This window comes from Danio aesculapii, chromosome 2 (genome assembly GCF_903798145.1).
Source record: "Danio aesculapii chromosome 2, fDanAes4.1, whole genome shotgun sequence".
Lineage (NCBI taxonomy): Eukaryota > Metazoa > Chordata > Actinopteri > Cypriniformes > Danionidae > Danio > Danio aesculapii.
This window is the reverse complement of record NC_079436.1, coordinates 56,345,261-56,362,337: the sequence shown is the minus strand read 5'-3', so window position 1 is coordinate 56,362,337 and position 17,077 is coordinate 56,345,261. Positions and strand designations below refer to the sequence as shown.

At 33.5% G+C, this 17,077-nt stretch overlaps 1 protein-coding gene across 1 annotated transcript in view; it reads left to right on the top strand.

The window, feature by feature from the left end:
* The window catches only part of pip5k1cb (phosphatidylinositol-4-phosphate 5-kinase, type I, gamma b), a 113,128-nt gene extending 98,389 nt beyond the window's left edge, over positions 1-14,739 (top strand). The window contains exon 17 of the mRNA XM_056446150.1: positions 14,023-14,739. Coding sequence (XP_056302125.1) covers positions 14,023-14,025 — 3 coding nt within the window. The 3' untranslated portion in view covers positions 14,026-14,739. The remainder of the gene's footprint in view (positions 1-14,022) is intronic.
* Positions 14,740-17,077: the final 2,338 nt, after the last annotated feature.

Here is a 17,077-nt window from a genome sequence, read left to right as displayed (position 1 = left end):
GATACAAACGAGGTCTGCAGAAGAGCATCTCTGAACACACAACACGTCCAACCTTGAGGCGGATGGGCTACAGCAGCAGAAGACCACACCGGGTGCCGCTCCTGTCAGCTAAGAACAGGAAACAGGCTACAATTCACACAGGCTCACCTAAACTGGACAATATTAGATTGGAGAAACGTTGTCTGGTCTGATGAGTCTCCATTTCTGCTGCCACATTCAGATGGTCGGGTCAGAGTTTGCCATCAGCAACATGAAAGCATGGATCCATCCTTCCTTGTATCAACGGTTCATACTGGTGGTGGTGGTGTAATGTTGTGGGGGATATTCTCTTGGCACACTTTCAGTCCATTGGTACCAATTGAGCATCGTGTCAAAGCCACAGCCTACCTGAGTATTGCTGCTGACCATGTCCATCCCTTTATGACCACAGTGTCTCCATCTTCTGATGGCTACGTCCAGCAGGATAACACGTCAGGTCATAAAGCTTGAATCATCTCAGACTTTTTTCAGGTTTCTTGAACATGACAATGAGTTCACTGTACTCAAATGGCCTCCACAGTCACCAGTTCTCAATCCAATAGAGCACCTTTGGGATGTGGTGGAACGGGAGATTCGCATCATGGATGTGCAGCCGACAAATCTGCAGCAACTGTGTGATGCTATCATGTCAATATGGAGCAAAATCTCTGAGGAATATTTCCAGTACCTTGTTGAATCTACGACATGAAGAATTAAGGCAGTTCTGAAGGCTAAAGAGGGTCCAACCCGGTACTAGTAAGGTATACCTAATAAAGTGGCCAGTGAGTGTATAGAGTATATTACTGTATGCAATATATGAGAAATATCACACTCACAGCCATTTATTTTTTGCCATTTTTTACATTTATTTATTTTACGTCACAAAGTCAATAAGAAATGGTATTTATGAAAAAAAGTTGACGTTTAACCATATTATAAAGTTGTTTTCAGCAAGTAAAAACTGAATTGATGTTGTCCCTAATATCAGTTCATATTCATCAGCATCATCATGATCTGTTTCCTGTTTCTCTCCCTCTTCCTTCCTGTCCGTCTCTTTTGTTTATCCATTCCTCATTTCCCATCGACTGTGTGTGTGTGTGTGTGCACGCATACGTGTGTGCATGAATGAATGTGTGTATCAGTATGCTGAGGGCAGGTATTGGGTTTATTCTCCTGTTCTCCAGCGGAGGAAGCTCAGCTCCTGCAGTGTCGTAAGTCAGCAGATCTGAACACCTAACAGCAGGACTTCCCAAACCAGAAACACACACAGTCACAGCGATGAGCCTTTACATTATGACCAGCCAGAGTGCATTTGGCAACCAAACAGAGCTGTGTTTCCATTCAAAATATATAATGTATAGGGGGGCTAATAAGACTTTAACTGCACATGACAGCTCATGACACTGATTATGATTACTTTAAATGCAGAACAAATGCCTTGTCAACACTGTTCATGCAGTTACCAACGCAACATTACTCCCTGCGTACATCTTTCCCACATTCACCTGTTATGAGATTTACACATGCTGTAAAGTTTGCCAGATCTATGCTGCTGCACGCTCCACAGTTGCTGCATTTAACACTTTATTCACAAAACATGTCAGCATCCGCGCATTAACAGATTTACAATCATTTAACGATGCAGATCTCACAGATAATAGACTGTGACTATTAAGTCCTGTAGGTGGTCATAATGTCGTGGCTCATTGGTTTTGATCTACACTTGCTGTACAGTGGTTAATAATTTTAATGATTAATTTCTCAAAACCCTGGTTTGGGAGTCTCTGCTGTAGAGTTTAGTGTTAGAGGTGATTTTAGGGTTCTGTTAGCGTCAAATTTTATGTGTCTGTCTTAAAATACAGTAGATCACTGTAGATTTTAGCCCCTGATGGGAAGTTGCTGATTTCTGGATTAGTATTACATTAGTAGTACTATATAGTTAGTTTTCGTCATTGTAGTGTTCATATTAGGGATGCGCTGAAATAAAAATTCTGCACCGAAATGGAAATTCTGGATGCACTTGGCCCAAAAAGAAAATGCAATTTGAGAATCATTTATTAAAGGGAAAGTTCACCCAAAAAGGAAAATTCTGTCCTTATTTACTCTTCCTTTACTTGTTCCAAATCTTTAGGAGTTTCTGTCTTCTGTTGAACACAAAAGCAGATATTTTGAAGAATGCTGAAAACCTGTAACCATTGACTTCCATAGTATTTATTTTTCCTACTATGGAAGTCGATGGTTACCGATTTTTAGCTTTCTTCAAAATATCTGCTTTTGTGTTCAACAGAAGAAAGAAACTCTTAAAGGAAGGATAATTTTCATGTTTGGGTGAACTGTTCCTTTAAATAATATGTGCATATAATTTAGTTTGGTCCCTCTTTATATTAAGTGGCCTTAACTACTATGTACTTACGTCAAAATATAAATACAATGGACTTACTATGTTCATAATGCATTGCAGAACAATTCTGGCACTCTTAAGGTGGTATACCGGTAGGGTTTGGGACAGGTTTTGGTGCTATGGGTAGGTTTAAGGGTGGGTTAAGGTGTAAGGGATGGTCAACAGTGTAATTAAAGATGTAATTACAGAAAGTATTGACAGATGTAATAACATGCATGTATTTAATCAATCATAAGTGCAATGTAAAAACATGTATTTACACGATAAGTACTTTGTAACTATTGATTAATTTAGGTGTAAGTACATATTAGTTAAGGCATCTTAATATAAAGTGGGACCTTTTGTTAAAATTTAACTCAAGAACTTATATTATGCAGATTTCAGAAAACACAAACCAATAAAGCAGCACATTTTATTGACTTTATAATTTCAATAAACAAGGCAGGTGGTGTCATTTTACCAGTGTTGCTATGACAAGACTCTCTTGCAAGCAGCAGGAATAAGTATACTACATAGAAATGTCTGAATGTTATTTGAGCAAACTTTGCTTCTCCACTGATCATGTGCAGTTCATACATAGATAAGTATATATTTACATGTGTTGAATATTCTGGGCTCATATTTTTACCAGTTTTTCTCTTTCGGCTGCCAAAAATTCAGTTCAGACCTAATTTGTGTTTCACACAGCATATATGACTGTCATATACAGTATATATACAGTATCATATATATGTTCATAGCAGAATCTCAGAGATGTAGTCAATATCGCATTATATGGAGGACCTGAAAGATGTCTGAAATGTAAAACTAGTTTACAGCACACCAGCATATACAAACTTTATTCATTCATTTTCTTTTCGGCTTAGTCTCTTTATTAATCTGGGGTCGCCTACTTATCCAGCATTTCCAGCATAGGTTTTATGCAGCGGATGCCCTTCCAGCTGCAACCCATCACTGGGAAACATCCATACAAACTAGTTCACACACATACACGACGGACCAATTCACCTATACCACATGTCTAAGTGGAGAACTTGCAAACTCCACACAGAAATGCCAACTGACCCAGCTGAGGCTCGAACCAGCGTCCTTCTTGCTGTGATCGAATGTGCTACCCACTGCGCCTATACAAACTTGATTTAAAATAAAATAATCCTTACTGAAATAGTGTGTACAGTACACCACGAAACCAGTCATAGGTGTCAAGTTGAGATTTATGTATAATTTGAAAGCTGAATAAATAGTTTTATTGTATTGACATATGGTTTGTTAGCATAAAACAATATTTGGCTGAAAACAGGCTAAGATCTGCAGTCTGAGGGTACAATCAAGTCTAAATAGTGATACAATCACCTTTAAAGCTGTGCAAATGAAGGTCTTAGCAATACATATTAGTATTAAGTTTTGATATAGCAAGTGTACATAATAAACAAAGATAGACCAGGATCCTCCCTTCACTATATTTCTTAGCTAGAGTTTAGATAAAGGATCGTCTTTATAATGTAATTGTAAAATGAATAAATTAGATTCGTACTTTACCACACAGGGTAACTTGAGTTCTGGAAAATTCAATTAAATTCAATTCTCCTTTACTTGTATAGCGCTTTTACAATGTAGATTGTGTCAAAGCAGCTTCACATAAAAGATCATAGCAAATTGGAACAGCGTAGTTCAGTTTAGCTCAGTTCAGTGTGGTTTAATAATCACTACTGAGAGTCCAAACACTGAAGAGCAAATCCAGCGATGCGCAGCTCTACAGATCCTGAACCATGCAAGCCAGAGACGACAGCGGCGAGGAAAAAACTTCACCAATTGGCGAAAGTGAAGAAAAAAAAAACCTTGAGAGAAACCAGACTCTGATGGGGACGACTATTTCTCCGCTGGCCAAACGTCTTGTGCAGAGCTGCAGTCTCAGCGGCGGAGGCTGGAAGCTGGCCTCAGCGAAGACTCGTCTGTCCCTGGAGCGTCACAGGAATCAGTCTCATGTTCTCCACTCCTCCATGACCACCACAGCAGCTGCTCAGGATACGGCCCGGTCTAGGATTATGGAAACCTTGGGATCATCTCGTCACTGGTCTTGGATCGAATCAGTGACTCTGCATAATCTGAGGGCCTCGGGAAGAGTATCGCCAGATGGAAATGGAGAATAAAGAGAATAATTAGCTTAGCTGCTAATCATAGTGTATATAAACAAGATGAAGAGACCTGTGTGGAGCACATTCATGTATCATACCACTAAGTGATGCACTGAGTGTCTGCTTTACTACAAAGATAGGTTTTTAATCTAGTTTTGTACTGTGAAAGTGTGTCTGAGCCTCGGACGTTATCAGGAAGGCTATTCCAGAGTTTAGGAGCCGTAAATGAGAAGGCTCGACCTCCTTTACTCGACTTTGATACTCTAGGTACTACCAGAAGCCCGGAGTTTTGAGATCTTAAAGAGCGAGTTGGATCGTAGCGAGACAGAAGGTTGAAAAATGAAAAGACTTTAAAAATGAAGTCCATGTCCACTCCAGAGAAGATAAGTAATCAAATTTACTTTTATAAATAAAATAAAATCCAGTGAAAAGTAGAATAAACAAAAGATGAATAACAGAAAATAAAATCCTTTACTTTATCCTCCGTTGAAGATAAAGGGCAACCAACTTCAGTGAAGAGAAATCAGAAAGCGCAAAGCTGGTTTGTACATTTCAGCTTTTATACTTCTCATGCATAGATAATGATCAACTCTGGGACCGTGTTTGGAGACAGGTATCAGAAACCGTGTTCAGAGACAGAGCATATAGATCATTCATAAACACAGGTGTATAACCTAATTAAATCCTACGTTCAAGAGCATGATTATCAATTGAACAGATCCTTCGGGCAAACAGATACATAGTCATCCGAGTATATTATAATACATAAATCAACATGTATCAGTTTTATCATCAGCCTGCATAGCGTGCCTACACATTCATGCACTGAAATTCATGTGTGTAAACTGAGCAGTGAGGTCAGCCAAAGTTCCTTCAGCTGGTTTGTTGGTTCGGTGCGCCCTCTGACAGAGACACCTCTTCTTTCTCTTATGCTTGGCTTCATTAAGAGTTGTGCTTTTACGCATTGGAATATCAGAATACATCAGTGATTTATTTTTTTTGTGTGTGTGTCTCATATAATTAATGTCATCAGACCAATCAGCCTTCACAATAAATAATTTAAATATTGAGCATTTTGACCAATACAATGTGTTTTTTGGCTATTGCCTCAAATATACCTGAACAACACTGCAACAAAAAAAAGTGCTTTTCTTAGATTTTCTGTCTTGTTTCTAGTCCAAATCTCTAAAAATTCTTAAACCAAGAAGCATTTTCAAGAAAAGCAATAAAAGCTCTGTCTTTTTTTAAGAAATAATATGCCAAAATTAAAGTTTTTCCTTAAAACAAGCTAAATTATCTAGTTTCTTTTCTTTTGACATGCTGTACGATTATTTTGCTTGCCCCATTGGCTTAGCATTTTGCTTATTTTAAGGAAAAACTCACTTCATTTTCACTTTATTTCTTCACAGTATATCTCGATTTAAGAATTCTTTGAGATTTGGACTAGAAACAAGACAAAAAACTGTAAACAAGAAAATAATTATTTTGCAGTGAACATAAAACTGAATTTAAGCTCCATCATTACATGTATAAAAATAACACTAACTATTTTTATTTCAGAAACAATTCTCTTTTCAATTCAGTTGAACTTGATTCACTAAAATGAAAACCAAAACAGGGGCATCACAGTGGCGCAGTGGGTACGTAATCGCCTCGCAGCAAGACGGTCGCTGGTTCTGTGTGGAGTTTGCATGTTCTCCCCATTTCTCCGGGTGCTTCGGTTTCCCCAACAAATCCTAAAACATGTGTTATAGGTGAATTGGGTAAGCTAAATTGTCTGTAGTGTATGTGTGTGAATGAGTGTGTATGTGTTACAGGTGCCTGGCTGTCAGGAAGACTGTAAGCAGTAGTCTTAGTAATAAGTGAGAGAGACAAGAGTTAGTTGCTGCTTCAAGGTCCTCTTGGTTGTCTTTTATTACATATCCACATTTGTATGTTAGAGTCAGTAAGACACTTTAAATCACAACATGATTCATAAACACGTTGGATAAAATAGTACACACTGTATAGATACTTAAATCAACTCACATCACAATAAATTAATAAACAAACAAACAAAAAGCAACATGAAACCTTAACCATGTGGACAGAAATGCTAGAATCTGTCACAAACTGTAGTGTTGTAAATGCCCGCGCTCGCCTCCCTCGCCACAGAGCTACAGGTTATGATTATTACGGTCAACTGTTACCATCTACTATAATGTTTTGTCAACTATGTCATTGTTCATTGTCAACTCTGTTTTCGTCTAGTCTGTTATTGAAGTATTTACAGTAAGTGATGTACACAAAACACTCTGAATACATGAAATCAAATGACACTTACATGAATAAACTTCTATATGATATAGGCATCTTAAAATTATTAATCAAATAATCAGGTAAAGCTGATTATTTATACATTAAAGCATGTGTATACTAGATTTATATGACATTTAGTTAATTTAACTAACCTTAGTAATAAGAGAGCGAGACAAGAGTTAGTTGCTGCTTCAAGGTCCTCTTTGTTGTCTGAGGATGCGCTGCAGTCGTCATGGTAACTCAACTCTCTCAGCTGCCACTCAGAATTCAGAAGATGCAGCTGAACTGTTCAGTGCAAACTCACTATAAGTGTATTTGAGTAATTCACACACAGTGTATATACACATAGAACTAGAAATTAATAAATTAAAGTGAAACACATACAAATAATTTACTTTGTGACCCAAATTATACGTGGGATGGTCACACATGGTTGTATCCCGGTTACAGGTTGCAGCTGGAAGGACATTCGCTGCGTAAAGCATTTACTAGAGAAGTTGGCGGTTCATTCCGCTGTGGTGACCCCTGATTAATAAAGGGACAAAGCTGATAAGAATATGAATGAATGAAAATAAAAACACGATGGCGCAGTGGGTAGCTTAATCGCCAGCAAGAAGGTCGCTGGTTCGAGCCTCGGGTCAGTTGGCATTTCTGTGTGGAGTTTGCATGTTCTCCCTGTGTTGGCGTGGGTTTCCTCCGGGTGCTCCGGTTTCCCTCACATTCCACAGACATATCCTATAGGTGAATTGGGTAAGCTAAATCATCCATAGTGTATGTGTGTGTATGGGTGTTTCCCAGTGATTGTTTGCAGCTGGAAGGGCATCCGCTGCGTAAAACATATGCTGGATAAGTTGGCGGTTCATTGCGCTGTGGCGACCCTGGATTTATAAGGGCTCTAAGCCGAAAATAAAATGAATGAATGAAAACAAAGACAGCTTTCTACAATTGTGTGTGTGTGTGTGTGTGTGTGTGTGTGTGCTGTAATAATAATACTAGTGGTCATCCAAATATTGCATGCATACCCAAAATATGCACACTGTGCACTGCAATCCTATTGCATGCTTCCAAAACAGTGTGAGTTTCTGTTCTGAGGCTTCTCTGTTTCTGTGCTTTTATTTCTCCCACTGTATGTTAAATGTGTTCTCCAGTCTCCTCATGTCTCTTTCTGTCTTTGTGTGTTTCTGTTTCATGCATCTCCCCTCGGCCCGTCTGTGTTGTTTGTGTGTGTGCATGCATGTGTAAATGTGTGTGTGCGTGTGTGTGGCGCCCTCTGCTGGTGCGTCTGCAGCCTCCAGAGGACAGGAGCTGGGTTTATTCACCTCTGCATTATGACCCTCAGTCTGTGTCTGATGGAGGAAGCGACACAGTAAGTGTGGAGTTTAAAGCTCTTCCCCAGACGGACAAATCCGCACATTCATTTACACTTCAATTATGACAGTAGTATAAAAAGGCCTGGTATGTTCATTCTGTCATGCATATAATGTAATCCACACATGAGTCCAGCTGTGTTCTCATAGTGGGGAAATGGCTAAACCTTCATTGCAGCACATTTATAAACACAACACTGACGACCCATGTCTCCAAACAATTCTTCTTCTTTCACTTGTTTTAATAATGGTTGGCAACACAACGTGGTGTCTCTTTGTAGCTATCATGCATATTAATGAAGTTGTGACTCAACAGAGAGCGCTGATTGGATCGAAACCAAGTCTATCTCTTGATTTAATGATGAAAACTCGTCATGTTGTACCCGCCGGTACAGACATCTAGATCTATTCGTCGTGACGCAGCTTCAAAATTTCTTTTCAAACTGGAAGAACGAATTTGCTCGAAACAACGCAAAAACAACCAATTTTCACTTTTTGCTGAAATATATGTGTCCTAATAGCGTTTTTAGCAACGTGGGATACATATATGACTGTCAACATCTCAAATAATGAGTTTTGGTGTTTCGTGACTCTTTAAAATCAAACATTAATACAATAATAAACCTGGTTCATTGTTTCATGCATCTAATTGTTAATTAAAACAGTCCATTTTAATTTACTTTACAATTTAATTTACAGTGCATTTTATTTACTTTACAATAATTTAATTTACAGTGCATTTTATTTACTTTACAATTTAATTTACAGTGCATTTTATTTACTTTACAATTTAATTTACAGTGCATTTTATTTACTTTACAATTTAATTTACAGTGCATTTTAATTTACTTTACAATTATTTAATTTACAGTGCATTTTAATTTACTTTACAATAATTTAATTTACAGTGCATTTTAATTTACTTTACAATTATTTAATTTACAGTGCATTTTAATTTACTTTACAATAATTTAATTTACAGTGCATTTTAATTTACTTTACAATTTAATTTACAGTGCATTTTAATTTACTTTACAATTTAATTTACAGTGCATTTTAATTTACTTTACAATAATTTAATTTACAGTGCATTTTTATTTACTTTACAATAATTTAATTTACAGTGCATTTTATTTACTTTACAATTTAATTTACAGTGCATTTTAATTTACTTTACAATTTAATTTACAGTGCATTTTAATTTACTTTACAATTTAATTTACAGTGCATTTTAATTTACTTTACAATAATTTAATTTACAGTGCATTTTTATTTACTTTACAATAATTTAATTTACAGTGCATTTTATTTACTTTACTATTTAATTTACAGTGCATTTTAATTTACTTTACAATAATTTAATTTACAGTGCATTTTAATTTACTTTACAATTTAATTTACAGTGCATTTTAATTTACTTTACAATAATTTAATTTACAGTGCATTTTAATTTACTTTACAATAATTTAATTTACAGTGCATTTTAATTTACTTTACAATTTAATTTACAGTGCATTTTAATTTACAATTTAATTTACAGTGCATTTTATTTACTTTACAATTTAATTTACAGTGCATTTTAATTTACTTTACAATAATTTAATTTACAGTGCATTTTAATTTACTTTACAATAATTTAATTTACAGTGCATTTTATTTACTTTACAATTTAATTTACAGTGCATTTTAATTTACTTTACAATAATTTAATTTACAGTGCATTTTAATTTACTTTACAATAATTTAATTTACAGTGCATTTTAATTTACTTTACAATTTAATTTACAGTGCATTTTATTTACTTTACAATTTAATTTACAGTGCATTTTAATTTACTTTACAATTTAATTTACAGTGCATTTTATTTACTTTACAATTTAATTTACAGTGCATTTTAATTTACTTTACAATTTAATTTACAGTGCATTTTATTTACTTTACAATTTAATTTACAGTGCATTTTAATTTACTTTACAATAATTTAATTTACAGTGCATTTTAATTTACTTTACAATTTAATTTACAGTGCATTTTAATTTACAATTTAATTTACAGTGCATTTTAATTTACTTTACAATTTAATTTACAGTGCATTTTAATTTACAATTTAATTTACAGTGCATTTTAATTTACTTTACAATTTAATTTACAGTGCATTTTAATTTACTTTACAATTTAATTTACAGTGCATTTTAATTTACTTTACAATAATTTAATTTACAGTGCATTTTATTTACTTTACAATAATTTAATTTACAGTGCATTTTAATTTACTTTACAATTTAATTTACAGTGCATTTTAATTTACTTTACAATAATTTAATTTACAGTGCATTTTAATTTACTTTACAATAATTTAATTTACAGTGCATTTTAATTTACAATTTAATTTACAGTGCATTTATTTACTTTACAATTTAATTTACAGTGCATTTTATTTACTTTACAATTTAATTTACAGTGCATTTTAATTTACTTTACAATTTAATTTACAGTGCATTTTAATTTACTTTACAATTTAATTTACAGTGCATTTTAATTTACTTTACAATAATTTAATTTACAGTGCATTTTAATTTACTTTACAATAATTTAATTTACAGTGCATTTTAATTTACTTTACAATAATTTAATTTACAGTGCATTTTATTTACTTTACAATTTAATTTACAGTGCATTTTAATTTACTTTACAATTTAATTTACAGTGCATTTTATTTACTTTACAATTTAATTTACAGTGCATTTTATTTACTTTACAATTTAATTTACAGTGCATTTTATTTACTTTACAATTTAATTTACAGTGCATTTTATTTACTTTACAATTTAATTTACAGTGCATTTTAATTTACTTTACAATTTAATTTACAGTGCATTTTAATTTACTTTACAATTTAATTTACAGTGCATTTTAATTTACTTTACAATTTAATTTACAGTGCATTTTAATTTACAATTTAATTTACAGTGCATTTTATTTACTTTACAATTTAATTTACAGTGCATTTTATTTACTTTACAATTTAATTTACAGTGCATTTTAATTTACTTTACAATTTAATTTACAGTGCATTTTAATTTACTTTACAATTTAATTTACAGTGCATTTTAATTTACTTTACAATAATTTAATTTACAGTGCATTTTAATTTACTTTACAATAATTTAATTTACAGTGCATTTTAATTTACTTTACAATAATTTAATTTACAGTGCATTTTATTTACTTTACAATTTAATTTACAGTGCATTTTAATTTACTTTACAATTTAATTTACAGTGCATTTTATTTACTTTACAATTTAATTTACAGTGCATTTTATTTACTTTACAATTTAATTTACAGTGCATTTTATTTACTTTACAATTTAATTTACAGTGCATTTTATTTACTTTACAATTTAATTTACAGTGCATTTTAATTTACTTTACAATTTAATTTACAGTGCATTTTAATTTACTTTACAATTTAATTTACAGTGCATTTTAATTTACAATTTAATTTACAGTGCATTTTATTTACTTTACAATTTAATTTACAGTGCATTTTATTTACTTTACAATTTAATTTACAGTGCATTTTATTTACTTTACAATTTAATTTACAGTGCATTTTATTTACTTTACAATTTAATTTACAGTGCATTTTATTTACTTTACAATTTAATTTACAGTGCATTTTAATTTACTTTACAATTTAATTTACAGTGCATTTTAATTTACTTTACAATAATTTAATTTACAGTGCATTTTAATTTACTTTACAATTTAATTTACAGTGCATTTTAATTTACTTTACAATTTAATTTACAGTGCATTTTAATTTACTTTACAATTTAATTTACAGTGCATTTTAATTTACAATTTAATTTACAGTGCATTTTAATTTACAATTTAATTTACAGTGCATTTTATTTACTTTACAATTTAATTTACAGTGCATTTTATTTACTTTACAATTTAATTTACAGTGCATTTTAATTTACTTTACAATTTAATTTACAGTGCATTTTATTTACTTTACAATTTAATTTACAGTGCATTTTATTTACTTTACAATTTAATTTACAGTGCATTTTAATTTACTTTACAATTTAATTTACAGTGCATTTTAATTTTAATAACCTTGTATTCCTCCTATTTTGTGGACCAAATGTCCCCACAAGTATAGCAAAACAAGTCATTTTGACCTTGTGTGGAGACTTTTTTGGGTCTCCATGCGAAAAACCTCTCCGAAACCAGACATAATGAAGTGTTTTGAAAATGTAAATGTGCAGATTATTACCTGTGAGGGCTGGGTGCGGGGGTTAAGGGAGAGAATATACAGTTTGTACAGTTGAAACATCATTACAGCTGTGAAGAGAGCCTATAAAGATAGCTGTACAAGTGTGTGTTTGTGTTTGCATGTGTGTGTAAGAAAGTCCAAGAACATGCTAATATAAGTGTGTGTGTGTTGTACAATATTCAAGATTAGGACTGTTAAATGCAGTCAAATGGAAACGGCATCAACACAACCTTTAGATCCTATGAACTACAGGTACATGCAGTCATTAAAATAATTGATCATAATGAATAGTATATTGGATATAGTTGTATTGTGAATGTACTCATAAAACATAACAATATGAGGAATTAATTTAGTTTGCGTATCCATAAGTAATTCATTCATTCATTTTCCTTTCGGCTTAGTTCCTTTATTAATCAGGGGTCGCCACAGCGGAATGAACCACCAACTTATCCAGCATATGTTTTGCGCAGTGGATGCACTTCCAGCCACAACCAAACACTGGAAAACACCCATACACTCTTGCATTCACACACATACACTACGGCCAATTTAGTTTATTCAATTCCCCTATAGCGCATGTGTTTGGGCTTGTGGGAGAAACCGGAGCACTCAGAGGAAACCCACACGAACACAGGGAGAACATGCAAACTCCACTGTGACGCCCTCCATAAGAAATAAGACCATATAATATAACACCAAATTATGCTGTTATGAATATTTTTAACATGCAGAATGATTGTGAGTGTGTGCGTGTATATGTGAGCATGGCAATCACCTTCTGCACCTTTTAGTTGATTCAACTTAAATATGTAAGTTAAGCAGGAATATTATCAGGTGTAGTGAGCTGCTTCTGCTCTACCTAGTGTACACACAGCTTATAAGCCAACACAGGTTCATTGGGAAACTGTGCACAGGGCTGCATGTGCCTCAGGGTACTTGCGGCTGCATTTTGTGTGTAAAATGAATGCTACAGGGTGGTACCGCTTACCAGTTTCTGAGATTTCCAGAAATGTCCACAGCGCCCTCTGGTGGATTCACGTGAAATGGCACATATGACAAAACGTGGCCAGTAACGTACAGTATTTAAGATTGTCGAAAATGTACACATGGTGACATTTAAAGGCTTAATTAGGGTGAAGTTAGGGTAATTAGGCAAGTCATTGTATAACGATGGTTTGTTCTGTAGACAATCCAAAACTAATATAGCTTAAAGGGGCTAATAATATTGACCTTAAAATAGTTTTAAAAATTAAAAACTGCTTTTATTCTGGCTGAAATAAAACAAATAAGACTTTCTCCAGAAGAAAAAATATTATAGGAATTACTGTGAAAATTTCCTGAATCTGTTCAACATCATTTGGGAAATATGTGAAGACGAAAAAGAAAATGTAAGGGTGAATAATTTAGATTTCGACTGTATCTCCAATGAGCCTGCTTGTTATATGCATGCAGTAGACGTGTGTGTTTTCTTCATCATCTTTATTATCTTCATCTTCTCTGTCTCTCTGTACAGTAAACTTGAGGATCAGAAGACTCAGAGATGATGTGATGAAGTGTTGATCCTGAAGAAGCTTCCACAAAAGAAACAGCACTCCTTTTCTACCTGGTGCCACTTTCCAGAACGTTTCTCTCTCTAAAACTGAGTGCGTGTGAGAGTCCAGCATCCCTCAATATACCACTGGCCACTGTGGACCACCCACAATGCATTGCAACTAGACTTCCTGCAGAACAATCATGCAATCATCCTGTGAAAGCGAGTTTCTTCAGTGTGGAGCGTGCTCAGTATACAACATCAACTCCTCCTGTGTGTGTTCTGGTGTACTAGAGTGTGTGTACTGTATGATCTGCTTGATTTAGTGCAGTCCAGAAAACACTGATCTTCATCATCATCATCATCATCATCATCACGTGAGTCTGAACACGCTTCTCTTCTACATTCTCTTCTCTGTGGGCTTTCTTTCACATCAGGAGGGATCTCTGCTGGACTGTTTTATTGTTTGACATCATGTTCATGAAAACACATTGGTTTGATCCTGCAGTGCCTGAACATGCTTAAAACAAGATACGTTTGCTTGAGGAGTACAACTGAGTTCAGTTTAAGACTTTTTGAGAACTTCATCTCCTGAATTAAGACAGATTTCCTCTTATTTTAAAATAATAATAATAATGTTATCATTTTACTTCAGAATTTAAATGATATTTAAGACTTTTTAGGACTGAATATCCTGACCTATTGATTTTCTCTTTTTTTAAGCTCTTCTTCTTCTACTTATTATTATTATTATTATTATTATTATTATTATTATTATTAATATTCTTTTCAGCTTAGTCCCTTTATTAATCAGGGCTCACCACAGTGGAATGAACCGCCTATTATTATTATTATTTAAAATAATAATAAAAATAATAATAGGAATAATTTTAATTTCAGAAATGAAATGGTTAAATGTAAAGGTTTTGACTAATTTTCTCCTATTTTAGGATGATATTCAGATTGTTGTTATTGTTATTATTCTTTTTTTAAGGACTTAATATCCCAGCAGACGGATTTTCTCATATTATTTAAGCTCTTGTTATTATTAATAATGACAATAATTAAAGAAAATGATTTGTTTACTTTAATAAAATTGTTAAATTTAAGTGATTTGATAACCTGACAGACTGATTTTCTTCTTTTTTTTAATTTTATAATTTTTATTTATAATAATAATAATAATTATTATAATTATTATTATTATTATTAATATTAATGATAATAATTAAAGAAAATTACTTTATTTACTTTATTGAAATTGTTAATTTATTTATTTATTATTATTATTATTATTATTATTATTATTATTATTTTATTTTTATTGATAATAATAATAATATAGTAAAGTTTATTTTTACTTCAGAATTGAAATTACATTTAAAACTCTTTGAGGACTTAATATCTGGGCAGACTGATTTTCTCTTATTTGAACTATTATTTATTATTATCATTATTATTTATATAATAATAATAATAATAATAATAATTTATGCTTCAGAATTGAAATTGTTACATTTAAAGAGCCCATATTATACATGAAATAGGGTCATATGTAGGTTGTAAGGGTCTCCAACAACAGTCTAATATGCATGCAAGGTCATAAAACACTTTGATGGTCTTATAATCTGCATTTATTTTTACCTAATTATACCAGCGACTCCCATATGAATCGTTCAGCGATTCATTTGTTCCCAAACCCCTCCTCAGCGCGAAGCTAATCTGCGCTGATTGGACCGATGACAGCCTGCTGCGATTGGTCGACAGTGACAGGCTTCAGCACGAGACAGAGTGAAATGCCCAGCTGCTAATCTACAATATAAAAGTAGTCACAGTGCACACGCGCTTCATAGTGTAAGGCTTTTTTCACACACACACACACACACAACCCTCCTCAGAAGAACTGGGGTGATCGACGTGAGTCTCCTAGCCTCTCCCTCTCCCTCTCTCTCTCTCACACACACACACACAACGCTCCTCAGAAGAACTAGGGAAAGCGACGCGAGTCTCTCTCTCTCTCTCTCACACACACACACACACACACACACAACGCTCCTCAGAAAAACTAGGGAAAGCGACGCGAGTCTCTCTCTCTCTCTCTCGCTCTCTCTCTCTCTCTCTCTCTCACACACACACACACACACACACACACACACACACAACGCTCCTCAGAAGAACTAGGGAAAGCGACGCGAGTCTCCTGTCTCCTAGCCCCTAGGCGTCACAAACTCGACCTGTTCTTTTTCTCTCTCTACTAAAGAGTAACCGCGTGTACTGTACCAGGTTAACAAGTAACAAAACACAATAAATACATAATTTGCAAGTTAAACGAGGCAACAATTTTAATCGCACTTACTTACACTAGTGAATAAACCTCAACCACTGACTCTTCACAGTTCACAACTCATCTTTGGGTAGAGACTGTCAATATTATCCATCTGAGCACAGCGTGACTTCATTGGACCGGCGGCGTCTGTGTGTGTGTGTCTAGTGTTTTTTCTGTGTTAGTGGGCGGGGCCGCAGGTTTCAAATCTCCCTGGTTTGCGCGCGTAACTACTGGCGAGGCTTGTGTTTCGTGGCTGCGTCATCGCGAAACACCTAATGACTCGTTATCATGACGACTCGTTTGAAGCACTATGAGTCGACTCTTTTATAGATGAATCAATAGTTTTAAACACTGTACATTAACAGATTTAAGCCTTAGCTGGATATTTCACTTCACTTAGATCTGTGTTACACACTACATGGAAGGGCATTTTCAAAAACCCATAATATGGACTCTTTAAGTCTTTTTGAGAACCTAGCAGACTGATTTTCTCCTATTTTAAGCTGTTAATATAATTATTTATTATTATTATTATTATAAATAAATAAAACAATATTTTGTAATAATAGAAATTCCATTCTCTAATTAAATGTAGGTTTATAAATAATTTTATTATATAAATAATCATGTTTTATAGTTTTGTTTATAATTAATTAAACTACAATATCATTTAGTATATAATGATATATACACTACTATATTTTTTGCACG